The sequence below is a fragment of the Nycticebus coucang genome, chromosome X (genome assembly GCF_027406575.1).
Source record: "Nycticebus coucang isolate mNycCou1 chromosome X, mNycCou1.pri, whole genome shotgun sequence".
NCBI lineage: Eukaryota > Metazoa > Chordata > Mammalia > Primates > Lorisidae > Nycticebus > Nycticebus coucang.
In genome coordinates, this window is record NC_069804.1 from 181,690,936 (window position 1) to 181,706,053 (window position 15,118).

Here is a 15,118-nt window from a genome sequence, read left to right on the forward strand (position 1 = left end):
GCTGTCTTTGCCTGTTTGGTGCAGAACTGCCAGACATCCATCCTGGGCAGAGGTGAGGGGTGCCACTCGCCACCACACAGGCCAGGCTCCTCCTGGTCTCCCAAATCCCATCCTCACAGCCACTGCCCTGTAGCTGTGGTCACCATGTGTGCCCAGGCCCTCCTAGTCTCTGCCTGCACCATCTGGCCTCGGCCAACAAAAAGCTGGCCACTCCTCTGCCTCAGCAAGCCTTTCTGGACTCTCCTTGGCATTCTGGGGCCACAGGCATACCTGTCACTCCAGGCCAGTGGCCTGACCTTACATAACCTCAAATCGCGGACAGCTCCTGAACCCAGAAAATGCCCAAAGACCACAGGAGGTGGCAGCAGGGAGGGCTGTGGGTTCCAATACAGGGACTGGGCTTAGCCACACCCCCTCACCTTCAGCAATTTGGAAATGAGAAGGTTCTAGGTCGAGGTTAAGAGCTTCCCCATGGCTCTGTCTCCACCGCCAGGGAGCAGGGGTGTCTGGGCCTCTGGCTCAGATGAATTGAGAGCAGAGACTGAGTAGCAACTGTACCCAGAAGTCGTCGACATGGCACGACATGGCCCTGGCTGTCACCCTAGCATCCCAGAGTCATGAAGCTGAGCCCCTGCAGCCTTTTTCTCTGGCTGACCATTCTAGAAGCGGACACCTCTGTGCTTCCCTGCTTCTGTAGCATAGTTCTGTTCAGTGCTGGGGCCACCGACTAGGAGACCTTCAGTGAGGGATAGTGACTGAGAAGTCCTCACCTTGGGGTTCCTCACACACGACGGCTTCCAGGTTCTCTCCCTTCACATAATCTGCATTGAGACCCTCTGCAAAGGACAAAGGGCGGAGTTAGCGATGAACACAGAACCAAGCGTTCTCAACTATGATCAAGAATTCCTAAGTCCTCTTGATGCCAGCAAGAGCCACTGTGCAAGGACCTGGAGTGCACTCCATTCTCACTTGCTGCTTGGGGACAATCATGAGTCCACTCCTTACCCCCAGACAGCCCAGGGATCAGAAACCTTTAGCTCTGCCTGTGGAAAAACTGGGCCATGGTTCCAAGTGACCAAGGACCAGGCATCACAAGTCACTCCACCCTCCTGGATTACAGGCTGCCTGCCACCCTGCCTGCTGTGGTGGCTGCTAGGCTCAAGGTGGAAGCCTGACAGGCTCATGAAAAAATGCAGGCATTGCTCTCTGGCAGGTGTGGCCGGTGTCCATGTGGAGTGGGCCAGTGACAGGCCCAGTGGAGGCACCCCAGGTACACCCTCCCAGCCGCCTCCCACTCCACCTGACCACCGGCCTGGCGAGCACGGGGCTGCCTGCTTGCTGCAGGCAGCCCGACAGCCCTCGCCACAAGACCTCAGCCCCCACACATCCCTGATCCCAGCTGTACCTGGCCTGGGAACAGAGGGTCTGACAGGTGGCATCCTCACACGTGCATCAGGGAAATCTAGGGAGGACACAGCCTCACAGCTAGTCACAGCTAAGCTGGTGAGTGGCAGGGAAGAGGGTGGGTGAGGGTAGTGAGGAAGAGCAGGAGCAGTAGGGCAGGTGGACGAGGCCAAAGCGAAAGGAAATAAGTCATAGCAGTTGTTACCTTGACCTTCTGCTGCATCTGAAGGCAAGACACACAGCTTAGAACCCTGGAGTAAGAACTCTGCTCCCCACAGCAAACCACACAGGCTTTCCATGAGACGCACTGACTTTTGGCACTCAGGGTAGAGGCAAGGAAAGCCCAGGGTCCTCAAAGCATAGGCCTCTTTGGTGGTAGCAGAGGGCAGCAGGGGTGGGGCCAGACCTTCCTAGCACCCACCTGCCAATTCTTGGGCCCTCGGGCCCTACCTTCCCCGTCTTCAGACCATGGTGGCTGAGCTGACTGGGCAGAGGCTCAGCAGGAAGAGTGAAGGGGAGAGGTCCCAATCCTAGCTTCTTAGGAGTGAGTCACCCCACAAACATCTACAGGACTCCTCCTGATGCTGGTCTGGACTATGTGCCAGGGACACATCAGCGGGTGAAGCACACACTCCATGTAATGGCCCTTCCAGAGTGAGGACAGCGCACACTCAGAAACCAATTGGTCCAATCCCAACCTAGGGCTCCAGTGAGGCCAGCAGGGGGCGCTGTGGCACTACACAAGAGGCAGCTGGTGGGCACACAGGCTGCAGTGGTAGAAGGCCTCCTGGGAGAAGACGCCCCAGGTCTAAAGGATGAGGCAGCTAGGTGAGGTGAAGAGGGGAGCAGCAAAGGCCACATGGGGAGTGCTTGGCACCCCTAGGGAGTGAAAGGCCTCCAGGGTCAGGGATGGGAAAGTATATGGTTGGAGCCAGAGCATGGAGGGATTTGAATGCTGAACTCAGGGCCTTTGGGCCAGGACCTTAAGGGCAGCAGGGGACATGGGAGGCTCCAGCAAAGCAGTTTCTGGGCATTTTTAAACAGGTCCCTCTGAAGAAAGATGAAGTGTGCGGGAGACCAGGATAGGCAAAAGGTCCGTGGAAGTTTCCAGATTGGTGAATGAGAAGACCTTGGTCATGGCCAAGCAGGGGCTACTTACAATCGTGATAGGCAGGTGTGGCTCATAGCCCAGGATTGGGGAGGACCCGAGAGGATTTATGGCCTCTAGGTTGGGGAGTCAGACACACAAGGAAGGTGACATGGGAAGAAAGGTTGAAGGGGGAAGGTGGTGAAGTCCAAGATCAACATGCCGGGTGGGCAGTTTCCATCCAACATTCAGCCCCTTACACCTGCTCCTTCCAGGGAGTAACTATGCAAATGTGTTTCCCTTTTACCTTAGTGCCCTGACAGAGAACATACACAATCAAGGTAGGTATTCTGTGCTTTGGAAATCAACCTATTTTTTTCTTCCCTCTCTATTCCTACTGACACCTGAGCAGCCTGAAAGCTGGTCTCTGGCCTTTTGTTTGGTGAGATGATTTGTTCCAGAACAGGAAGGAAGCCAAGACGCCCTTGATGGGGAAACAGACATCCCAGCAGTTGTGCCCAGCCCTACCACCCTGTCTGTTCAGCACAAGAACTGCTCCCTATCCACAGCTCTGCCCTTGCCAGGCCAAGGCGCAGGGTTGCTCTTGACCCACAAACAGAAGAGTGGCAAGGTCAGGTACCTGGGAAGCTGTTCTTACGAGGAACTGTGGACCTGGCTTGAAATAGCTTCTTTTTCCCGGCACACTTTGTGAAGTCCGCAAGCTACCACCCCTTGACATCTGAGGCAGCTTGCCTGCTTTATGATAAGCATGTATTTGGTGACTGTAAAGTGTTGCACCTCACTGTCAGGGCAGTGATGCTGAAATGAGGTGAATGCCCACCCCCCCCCCCACAAGGATCTGTCCCTGTCCTCATCCCTGGAATGTGTGAATGCGACTTTCTTTGGCAACAGGGCTCTACAGATGTAATTAAGGATCTCAAGAGGAGATCATTCAGGATTTAGGACATAGGAAGAGATCAGAATGATGTAGCCACACCTACCGGAAGACCTGGAGTTCCCCAAAGCTGGAAGAGACCAGGCGTGCCTCCCCTACAGCCTCCAGAAGGAATGTGGCTATGCTGGCATTGAGAGCTTGGAGAGACTGAATTTCTGTTGTGCTAAGCCACTTAGTTTGTGGTTCTCTGTTCCAGCAGCTCAGGAAAGTGGTACAGTTGCCCAGGACAAAGCTTGCTGTGGGCCTTGCTGGCCATGGTGCATGGGGCTATTTGTCTAAAGTGTTCGCAACTCCCTTGTTGCTAGAAAGCAAGCCCAGGGTGGCAGTGTCCCTCCCTCCGTCCCCAGCCACCCAGGAGGGAAAATGATCAGGAAATCCAAGCAAAAAAATGCATCTGATGTGCTTGCTGCTTCTAGCCAAATCTGCTCTCCAGCAAGGAGAAGCCCTGCAGCCAGCCACAGGACCTCTTCCCACAACTTTGTAGCCTGTATTTTGAGAGCATCACTGGGCATGTTTTTTTTTTTTTTTAATTAATAGTAGTTATTTGTTAAATGACATTTTATAGTTTAATCAGTCACACAGACAACATATTGTTCTTTCAGTAATTGCCAGCTTTGCTCGGTAGACCTGATTAAATCCAAACCTGGCCTTTTCTTTTCCCAAATGACCATTTGAAGAACCTGGATGCTTCTCCGAAATCTTGACCCTCTTTCTCGCCAGCAGGAAGCCAGAAGGGTCTTTCTTCTAAAGTGCCCTTGGCCAAGCCCTCACTTCCTTCCCTCAAACAGGGGGAGGGATACGAGTAGGGAGAGATATCAGCCCAAAATGCAGTGTCAAATCATAATCCCCAGTCACAGGGAAGGCCACATGGATGGCACTGTGTCCCAGGATCCTGTCTCCTTGTGACTCACCTGTCAGAGGGGGGAGCCCTCAGAAGACAGCCATGGGGCCTTTCAGACAGAAACTCTGTATCAGGAAACTTCTAATTTTCCATTCCACATTCAACAAGGTTAGAGATCAAAAGCTGGGACTATGTTCTTGGCTGCCCTGTGCTCCTTGCTCCAGGTACCACCCAGGAGGCTGGTGCTTAACTACCCGCTGCCACCCTCAGCACAACTTAGCCCAAAGTTCTCTCTCAAAATACCAGTGTCCAAGCCATCAGGAGCTGAACTCTCATCTTTTTTCACCAGTCTGAGATTCCCTTGCTTATGAGTTGGGGGGAAGGGGTAGCTCTAAGAACAATCCAGCTCCCAACTCTGTGTTCCTTCTGCCCTTCCCTGTTCACACTGCTCTATACTCAAGCTTCTGAATCCATGGTGGGCTGATGGGATACCATGAACTATTGTGCAGATTATACACTGACATGTGAATGGTCCCCTGGAGCACTGCTGTGCATAGCATGTGCAGCTGTATGTGGTAACCGTGATCAAGAGTATTCTCCAAGAGCAAAAAAGCAAATATGATGACAAGATTAAGAAATAGTTGGGGACTTCAGAAAAGCATTCTGAGACCTAGATAGTTTCCTGAGAAGCTCAGCTTCGGGCCAGAATCAAATGCAGAGGCCTGTAGGAAAGGGAGGGGAGGATTTCTAGGGGATGTTTATAATCTACTCATCACATCAAAGAGGATGAGGAAAGACAAAAACTATGGCTGAGCCACAATCTGTCACTTGAGCTAAAAATCACCAGCCTTGAAATAGTGGCACGCTCCACTGAGCAAACAGCAATGCATCAGTGCTGTGCTTATGGAACGGTTGTGGTCTTCTCGTTCACCCTCAGCAGCATCCACACAGAGCTCCCTGATATGGGCCACCAGCAGGCTCTGCGACAGGCTTCCATTTGTAATTGTGTAATTTACCTACAATTTCCAGACTCAACAGCTACAGCTTAAGATGAAAGCAGTCATCTTCAAAACCTGGCACGAACAGGATTGCATTCTTCCTCTATTCATTCCTACTTCTTTGGAACAATTCAAGATTCCATGTATTTTAAAGTTTCTGGCGTGAGGGGGAAGAGCAGGCCCCACACAGTGACTTCTCAGGATGGGAAAGGGGCATTGCCAGAGTGACAAGGGCGTGTTCTGCAGCCCCCAGAGCCTGCTGCCTTCTGCTCCTAAGAGACCAGCAGCATGACAGGGAGCTGTTGACCCATGGCCTCTGGAGGTGAGATCCACCTAGGATCCCTCCCATTCTATGGTCACAGCAGTTACTGAGCTCTGTCCCCACAGAAATACAACTTCTTGGAGCTGGGGCCCTTGGAAGGTTAAGGTCACCAAGTCCAACCCCATCCATGCTTCTAGGCCAGTTTGCACTTCAGTTCAGTTTAGATCTGTCCCCAAGGATTTCCAAACCTGTGGCCCCTGCCCCCACCCCAGAAAGTGTGCTCTGGAGCTGGCTGTGGAAGGGAACTGTCCCCATTCTGGCTCCTTTCCTTCAAGAGATTTTGCTGACTGGTCCCATGGGGAGAGGCCACACTTACGCTGAATGCTGAAGCAGAACTTCTTCTGCTGGTAGGAAATGTAGCTGGAGACGGCACCGATGAGGGCCATGGCCAGGGCGCTGGCCACCCCAGCGATGGTGCCGGTCTCTGCCACCATACCTGTGTGTTTGGGGGGGAATGGAGAGAGAGTCAGAGCGAAAGCTGCCCAGAGACCGCTGCTTCTCTGCCCAAGCTGTTGGCGGTGACACAGTGCCCCTGCACTGGCCAGGGCTTTTTGTTTTCTGTAAGAACTTTCACTTTGAGAGGCTGGAGGCCTCCTACTGAGGGCCAGACAGGTCTTTGTGTCTCAGGCCAGCAGGATCCCCTCGGGCCACTTCCCCACTTTCCGATCTTCATGCTTAATTCCTATAAATGGCTGTGCCCCTCTGCTGTCTGTTGTGTGATTCTCACTTATAAACATTCAGGGAAGGGTGGCAGGGAAGGCCAACTCTGAGACCCCAGCAGGCCAGCACTATAGCTCCTGTGGTCACCAACAAAAACCTCAGGACTTGGAAACCTACCAGATCCAGGGTCATCATTGCTGCCATATCCGCCATCACCTGGAGAAAAGACAACAGCACTTAGCATCTGCTGTGACCCTGTGACCAGCTAGCTGCTCAGGGCCAGGCCACAGCAAGGGGGATGACAGCGTTGGTCCTTCTGCTCCCACATCTGCCACAGGCCCAGCCAGCACCTCGCCTGTGGGCTTCCACTGTGGCAAGACCTTCTTTCTTAGGTCCACCACCCGCAAAGCCCAGGCTTCCAAGCACACCTTTACAGTCTGAAAATGGTGGCCACCAAGCATGCTCTCTGGGCACAGTGCTCTCTTTCAACTCTCTGCTATCCAGTGCAGCAGCTGCACTTAGTGCCCCTCTTATACAGGGAGGGGGCAGAGGCTGGTGGGTAAGGGGCTGCTGGCAGGTGACGGAGGGAGTCCTGCTAGAAGAGCCCGACTCCAGATGTCACCATCATGTGTCTCCAGCATATAGTTGGAGTTGCTTGCAGAGCATAAACGTAGGCTCCCAGTCCGTTACCTGCCATTTTGAAATTCCAAAGGCTCTGAAATATCATGGAGGTGGAGAACAGATTAGTGTTGACAGGGGCTGGTGAGGACAGGAAGAGTTGGCAGTGGTTATAAATGGGCAACAGGAAGGACCCTGGGGTGAGCCAACTGTTCTTTATCTGGACTATGCTGGTCACACAACTATACACACATTGGAACTGCATAGCTACCCTAACAAGCGACTGTTGCCATTTCAGGACCTTAATTTGCCTGGAGTCTGTCCTTTCTGCCACCCTCTTCTTCTCAGGGCCTGCGGTTCCTGGGGGAAAAGCCCCCGGGATGTTGGAGGCAAGAAGCTCTGACATTTCCCTCTCTAATCACAGAGCTGCAGGGGATGCAGATTCAGGGATTGCAAAAATGCACCTCTGTTGGGAAAGGGCGAAGGTGTTGATAATGGGGAGGCTGTGCGGGGCCAGGGTACCTGTGAAATCTCTGTATCTTCTTTTCCACTTTGCACTGACCCTAAGACTGCTGTAGAAACCAAAGTCTATTTAAAGAAATATTCTAGGGGGAGAGAAGAGGTTTGCTGTGTACCCACCTAGGACTAAATCTTTCCCTTATTAGCACTTGGATGCAGGATCCCTGGCAACTCAGACACCATACTCCACAGGTGTGCTGAGTGAGAGCCTGTCGCATGGCACGGAAACAGGACGGCCCTGCCCACTCTCCCCCAGGGCACACAGAGAAAAGGGCTGGCACTGTTCTCTCAGGCTGCCAAATAGACTCAGAAGCTCCATACTTACCAGCTGTGGTGGTTCCTGACTACCTGACCATCTGTGACTATAGGAGTCATTGTCCTAAGATGGTGACAAGAAACATGATTCTCCCCCTCAAAAACAGCAAGCCCATCCTGTGGGCAAGTCATTGCTGGCATGAGCATGTCAGCTAAAAACTGTGCAGCTAAAACAATGGGAGAAGAGAAACACAGTCATTCTAGATACTCCTGGCCCTTCTCATTGCACAAGCCAGAACTGAAGTTGCCACACTGGGTCATGGCTTTGAGCTCAGGCTAAACCCAGTTCCTTCATGAAATTCATGTGCACAAAAGATAATACTGGGTCAAGAGAGAGATGACTGGCATAAAACCAAGTCATCCAACCCAATTATAATCCATGAAAATAAGTTCCCAATACCAGTAACACAGATGAAGCCATAAAGCAGTAGGAGGAAATTTAAGGGAAGGAATTGACGTGATCTTGGGCTAAGGAATGACTTTCTGAATATGTTCCTAAAGCCAGAAACCCAAACTGGGAAAGGAAATATTGAAAGCAATATTGTTAACACTAAAAGCACAAGTAGAAAAAGAAAAAAATAAATCAGTCTTTGTCAAAATTAAACTTTTTGTTTCAAAGGCCATCATCAAGAAAGTGGAATGACAACCCACAGAATGTAAGAAAAAACCTGCAAATTATATATCTGATAAAGGAGTAGTATTGAAGGAAGACAAAAGAAGAAAATGGACAGCGATCTGCCTGCCTCGGCCTCCGGAGTAACTGGGACTACACGTACCACCAGGCCACGCTAAGTTTTCTACTTTTGTGCAGATGGGGTCTTGCTCTTGCTCAGGCTGGCTTAAACTGCAGGTGTCAAGCAGTCCTCCTGCCTCAGCCTCCCAGAGTGAGTCACCACATCCAGCCTCAGATGTATGTTCATTATCTAAAAAATTAGTGGCAACAGAAATATAGATAAAAATAAATTTTTGTAAACATGAGTTAAAGATAAAACTTGTTCCAAATGACCTCTACTTAGCAAGTCAAACTGAACTGAAAAAGCCTGCCAGGACACAGCTGCCGAGGCCAGCCAGTGAGGCCGGTGCTCTCAGCTGTTCCAGAAAGTCTCCAAGGCCCAAATCTCACCCATTCGCCATTGTTGGGATGACGGGGTCTGCCATCTAGATATTGTGATGGGTGCTCTGCCCCAATCTGATGCACATCCCTAAAACCCCCAGACTTAATGTCATGCTCCCAAGATTCCAGCAAGGCAGTCACCTTGGAGAAAACCTGTCCATGCTACATGCCCAGGTGTGTTGAGGGTGAGGAGTCTGGGCGAGCAAGGTGTAGATCACCAGAACCAGGGAGCTGGGCTGCACATTTGAAACATCCTGTATACCTAATGTGTTCAGAAAGCAGAAAAGAACGCAGATATAGGTCTGAAGAAGAGACCTCTCTGGTGTCTCTTCTCATAAAAGCACTAATCTCATCATGACAGTCCTACTCTCAGGACCTCACCTAACCCTAATCACCTCCCAAAGTCCCCACCGCCAAATACACCACACTAGGGGTTAGGGCCTCAACATAGCAATGCTGGGCAGACACAAACATTCAGCCCATAATAGTAAGATCATAAGAGGGCCCAGATACTTCAAGACAATGAGTGCAAATATAGTAAAAATATAGAGAAAAGTTGTCTTCAAAGACACAGTAGGGAGACTGGATAAGCAAAACATGGTCCATCTGTACAATAAAATATCCAGCCATAAAAGGAAATGCTGACACCTGCTATAACATGCATGAACTTGAACCATTATGCTCAGGGAAAGAATCCAGTCACAAAAGGACAAATATTTAGGATTCCACTTACATGAGATTCCTGGAATAGTCCGATTCACAGATGTAGAGAAAAGAGAAATGACCAGGGCCTGGGCAAGAGGGGACATGGGGAGTACCTGTTTAATGGGGCCAGAGTTTCTGTGTGAGATGACGAATAAGTTGTAGAGCTGAACAATGGTGATGGCTACACAACAATGTGAACATGCCATGAAGTGTACACTTACAAATGAAAATCAATTTTATGTCACATATATATTTATTGCAGATTTGATTCTATTTACGCCATGTATATTTTATCACAATTAAAAAAAATGACTCAAAAGCCTGGAGGATACTGGAAAACTGAAGGTTCCAAGAGAGTAAGCGTGGAGGCCTGGGCACAGTTTCTGTGAGTGGTATTACAAGATAAACAAGGACATGAGAATTCAAAGATGGGAAGCAATCCACTGGGTCTGGACCCCTGTGAGATGAGTACATGGAACGATATTTTTCACTCTTTTTTTTATCTCATGGCTCACTTGAACCTATAGTTAAACTTCTATGACATCCTTAAATTACACTGATCAAAAAAAAAAAAAAGATTGAAAAAAAGAAGATATTTCTTGTGCTTTGAATTTATTTCAAAAAAAATTTACTTAATGATCTTTAAAATTTTTTGCAGTATACCTAAGATCCTCTCATGGCACACCAGCATGCTGTGGCATACCGGTTGACAATCACTAGTTTAGAGCAGACAAAGTGGGTTGTCATGAGCCCAGTGAGGACCTGAGAGACAGAGGCTGCTGCAGATTCCTCCTGGGAACCAACAGGCTCCGTTTGGAGGCCACTAGCAACTTGAACTTACTGCCAGCCAACTGAGCATAGCAGGTAATGTCTCCTCAGGATAGCTGTGACAGAGGCTGTTCACGCTTCACACTTGGGGACATCCCCAGACAGCCTACACATGTGCCCCAGACATGACTGGAACAGAATGCTGGCATCTCTTTAGATGTAGGGGTTGTTATTCTTGCCTCAGTTTTTGAGAACTATATGCTTTTAGCCTTAAAAATTGCCATCTGGATGCAAAAATGTGCTCTATTTGATTGTAACATTTTCAAAATGTGATTAAGAAAAATAGAGCAGTGTTTTGATCATGTGAGCCCACAGTAGTTATGGATAAGCTGTGTATTACTAAGTGAACCCAGAGTGCAGGCCACCACATCCAGCAGCAGGAGGTGATAACCCAGAGAAAGGAATCTATGCAGTGAAGTGCTGGCTACTGCTAAAGCAAGTTCCACCTTTAGACCTTGAACAAGGATCATGTGGGACTCCTCTCTTTATGGCGTACTCTTCAATGCAGAAAGGGTTTGCCCTTGAAGCAGAAGGGCCCACCATGAAGACACCCATTCCCTACCATCCAGGCATGTGATCTGAGAGAGCTGGTCACTAAAACTCTAGCTTTGAACAAAGTCAGAAGTTCAGGAAAGGTTTAGAGAGAAGGAAAGTAAGCCTAAAACATCTTGCCAGAGCAGTGAAGTAGGTACTTCCCCAGAATGATCCTTAGGGAACACAGGAGGAAGACTCCCTGGGGATGGACAGGCTGTTGCCATGGAGAAGAGACAGCAGCAGCAGCAGCAGCAAATGGCTCTCTTCTCAGCCACCCCTGCCCGTCCCTACTAACACATTCTTGTCCCCATTTGGTTCCTTGTATCTGTTTTCTAAGGCATTTCTGACCTACATGCCAGTGAGGGTGATCCAGACATGCCATTCCTCCTCCCACCTCTAGGTTCTTTACTGGGGCAAGGGAAGTTCTAGGAGAACCCAGAGACCTGTGTCACAGGAGTACATGGGGGAAGAGCATAAACCATGGGAGGGGGTGAACCTCCCAAGAACAGGGGATCTCAGGGATGGGTAGCTCGGCACTTGCTGGAGGATGAGTGGGCACTGGTCCAGTAGAAGGCACACAGCTCAGACCAAGGACCAGCACCTACTGCCCTTTCTGAATGTTTGGAGATTACAGGGACCTGGTGGCCTAGGGTAGAAAGACCGAGTCAGCTGACTAAGGGGCTTGAACTTAATCTACTGAAACAGTGAATGGTACACCATTAGACAGGCTTTTGTTGCTGTTGTTACCGCTTCTTTCTTTAATTATTTTTTCCAACATTGAATTAAGAAAAATTCCAACCATACAAAAAAGTTGAAGACTTTGTACAATGAACACTCATATTGCCACCATCCACATTCTAAAATTAACATTTGCATTATTTGCTTTATCATTTGTCACCATCCTTCTAGCCTTCAATCTATCTTATTTTTGTGATGCATTTTAAGCGGCAGTTATCATTATACCTCAACCTCTTATTAGAGTTCCACACCTATGATTCCTTTAAAGTTAACATATAGTGAAATATATAAATCTTCTACATACCAGTTGATAAGCTTTGACAGATGCATATCCCTATGAAACTCATATCCACATTAAGATAGAGAACATGGCCATCACCCTTAGAAAGTCCCCTCAATCCCTGCCCAACCAGTCCCATCCACACCCCAATCCCAGTGGCCATGGATCTCATTTCTATCATTATTAGATTACAGATTATTCTTCATGTGATTGGGATCACATAATATATATTCTTTTTTCATTGGCTTCTTTCACACCATATCATGTTTTTGACATTCATCCTTTCTGCGGTGTGTTTGTAAATTGCTGGGTCACCAAGTAGTTCTGTGTTCAGTCCTATAAGGCACTTTACAGTTCTGCCAACAATGTACAAGTTTAACTTGCTCTACACCCTCATAGACATTTGATATTATCAGTCTTTTTCACTTTTGCTATTCTGGAAGGTGAGTGGTGGCATCTCATTTTGCTTTTAATTTGTATTTCCCCTAAGAATGACAATTGTGAACAAATGCTGTCCATTCAGTGGGCTGTCTCCCTTTCTATTATTGCACAGTAGTAAAGCAGAGGAGTGACACGATCACATTCACATTCTTGCAGCTGCATCGAGGACAAACTGGAGCAAGGAGACCAGTTAAAAGGGTTAAGGTCACCACCCTTAACCACCCCAAGAGGAGGTAATGAGAACCTGGCCTTGAGGGGAGGTAAAGAGAAAGAATATTCCAGATTGAAAAGATATCGGGGGCGAGGATTTCTGGCAAGAGTGAAGAGATCAAGTCCTCCCCTCAGAAAACAACTGCAAACCTCGACAAAAATTCCAAGACAGCCATTTCAGAAAACTAATTTACTTCTAGCAAGAACAGCTTGAGCTGTGTCATTTTTGCCTAAGGCTGATCTCGTTTCCCCTTCCCCCAGGCCTTTCAAGCAGAGCATTCAACCAGGCCCACAAAAGCCCAGCAACTGTGCTGCAGTGAGCTGCCAAAGAGGGCTCACTTGACTTGAAGCACTATTAGTTAACATGCCAGTCTCGGTAGCAAGGGCACAGGGAGTGCCAGCAGCTCCTTTAGCCCCAGCAAGCCAACAACCAGGCAACCAGGTAAGGAACTAATAGGGAGGTGCAGAGGACAGACGACCACAGAGGCTTTGATGAACTGTCTATATCGCCCTGACCACTCTGAAGCGCAACACACGCTGAGCAGAGACACTCTGGCCTTGGCTGAAGAGCAAGCATGGAGACCAAGAAAGCAGAATTAAGAGTCCATAAATGAACCTTCACAATCACGGTCAACTGACTCCCAACAAAGAAGCCCAAACAGTGGGGCGAAGACAAGATGGCTGACTGAAGCCAGCTTTCCACAGAAGCTCCCATCAAGAAAGAGAGTTAAAGGACACAAATTTAGTAAGTAACCTGGCAGATTGGAGCTGCGCCAAGAGAGAAGGTTGAAGAACGCACATCAACCCTGCTGAGGTGAGCTGCAACCCCAAGGATACAAACAAAAGGTACAAAATCCATCGCCAAGTGGACAGGAGTCCCCTCCCCCATGAGAACAGCTCAGAGGACCCCATAAACAAATGAGCAGAGTTCAAAAGTCCTCCCATTATATCCCATGGGAGAGACCCTCTAAAAAGTGGACCTACTTCCCTATTAGGGTGCCATGGCGCTCTCCTGCCAGGCATAAAACTGTAAAAAACTGTATATATTCTCGGAGGGAGAACAAGACGAGGCCGAGTAACAGCTTCCCTGCAACCAGGCACCGTGAATCTGGGGAGATAAGAATCCAGCCATCTCTGGCTGGTGGAATCTGCCTATAATTATCCCTTTCATATACAGGGAGTCAGTGAGAGACTTCTAGACCCCTAGAGGAGGACAAAAACAGTGGAAAACTGGTAAGTGGTTGCATGTGTTTGAATGGTCTAATCCCGCTGGCAGCTGTAGGTACAGCAGCATTGAGACTGCAAACCGGAAAAGCCTGACCTGTGAACTCTTTTGGTGTTTTTGGACTTGGCACTCACTTGAACTGCCTTGGGGAGAGCTTGAGCAGGAGTGCGGAGAACTTTGGGCGTTGTCTAGGGCCCCAGACTGAGCCGCTGAGCCGGATGGAGCTAATAGTGTTTGGCTGTGGGCCGCAGGGAGTCATTGTGAGAGAACTGTCCCGGCGAGCTCCGCCCTCAGGGTCCCAGAGCAAGGATCGGGTGGGAGCGAGTAACCTAGTGACTGAGCAACTTAAAGGTGGGGAATGAGCTGCCTTACAGCCTTAACCCTCAGGGGCAGAGTGAGACCGGTTTTGGCACACTGGGTAAGAGGATAGCCACTTCAGCAGTGATCCCAGTGACAAGCACTTTCCTGGGAAAGCTTCTGCTTAGCCAGGTTCAGAAGTTTAAAGTGCTTTTTAATAGGGCTGAAGTGAGATTTAGTGTCTCCACCCTGTGGGGTTTGAGAAATCAGCGGAGGCCTCCAGTCGTGATTAACATCTTGTACTGCAGAAGACCACCTGTTGCCCACACAATATTCAACAAGATATATATACTGCTTCATTTTTGGTTGTTTTTTTATTTGTTTGTTTTTTCTTTATTTTGTTGTTGTTTTGTTTTTTAATTCAACCTTTTCCGTACAGATTTTTTCTTTTCTTAGTCTTTCTTTACTTTCTCCATTTTTCTACTTTAAATACAATTTCCCATTGCTGCCTTTTTCAATAATTAGAACTTCATTTTTGCTAGTGTTTCTACCCCTATTATTTGGTTTTTCACCCAATCTTATCTCGTAAAGTTTTCTGTTTACTTGTTTTGGTTTGATTTATAGCATTTTTGTCTTTCCTCTCTACGTGGTGGAGGTGGGGTACTGTGTCCAATCAGGTTAGCAAAGAGCTGCTGACCTCAAGGGAACCACCCAACCGGGTACCCCCAGAAGTTGGTTTTTTTTTTAAGATTGTGTCAAAGTACCCTACTGTACACCTATATTGCTCTGTCTCCCTCTTTCTGTGCCTCTTTTCTTTTTGTCAATATTCCCTTTTACCCACCCCCTCTCCTTTCTCTATTTCTTTCCTCCCTCCCTCCCTCCCTCCCTCCCTTCCTTCCTTTTATCCCTTCTTGCTCTTCAACCTTCTCATCCTTCTGGTCCTGTACCACAAGGACTCATCGAAACCTTAGTCCACAGGCACGGGAACTTAAAGAGCAAGAGGAAGTCAAAGGAAAATTAGGGCAAG

General features: G+C 48.7%; 1 protein-coding gene across 5 annotated transcripts in view; it reads right to left on the reverse strand.

Moving 5' to 3' along the window:
* CD99L2 (CD99 molecule like 2) overlaps nucleotides 1–15,118 on the reverse strand; it is a 125,311-nt gene that overhangs the window by 3,037 nt on the left and 107,156 nt on the right. For 2 of the 5 annotated variants that reach the window (XM_053579437.1, XM_053579435.1), the window contains exons 8-11: nucleotides 6,445–6,483; nucleotides 5,924–6,043; nucleotides 1,610–1,627; nucleotides 771–836 (exon numbers count right to left, since the gene is read on the reverse strand). In XM_053579437.1, the coding sequence (XP_053435412.1) occupies nucleotides 771–836; nucleotides 1,610–1,627; nucleotides 5,924–6,043; nucleotides 6,445–6,483 (243 nt within the window). Of the gene's footprint in view, nucleotides 1–770; nucleotides 837–1,609; nucleotides 1,628–5,923; nucleotides 6,044–6,444; nucleotides 6,484–6,516; nucleotides 7,027–7,054; nucleotides 8,643–15,118 lie in introns of those variants that run through there. The other 3 variants (XM_053579438.1, XM_053579440.1, XM_053579439.1) reach the window with 3 other exon arrangements.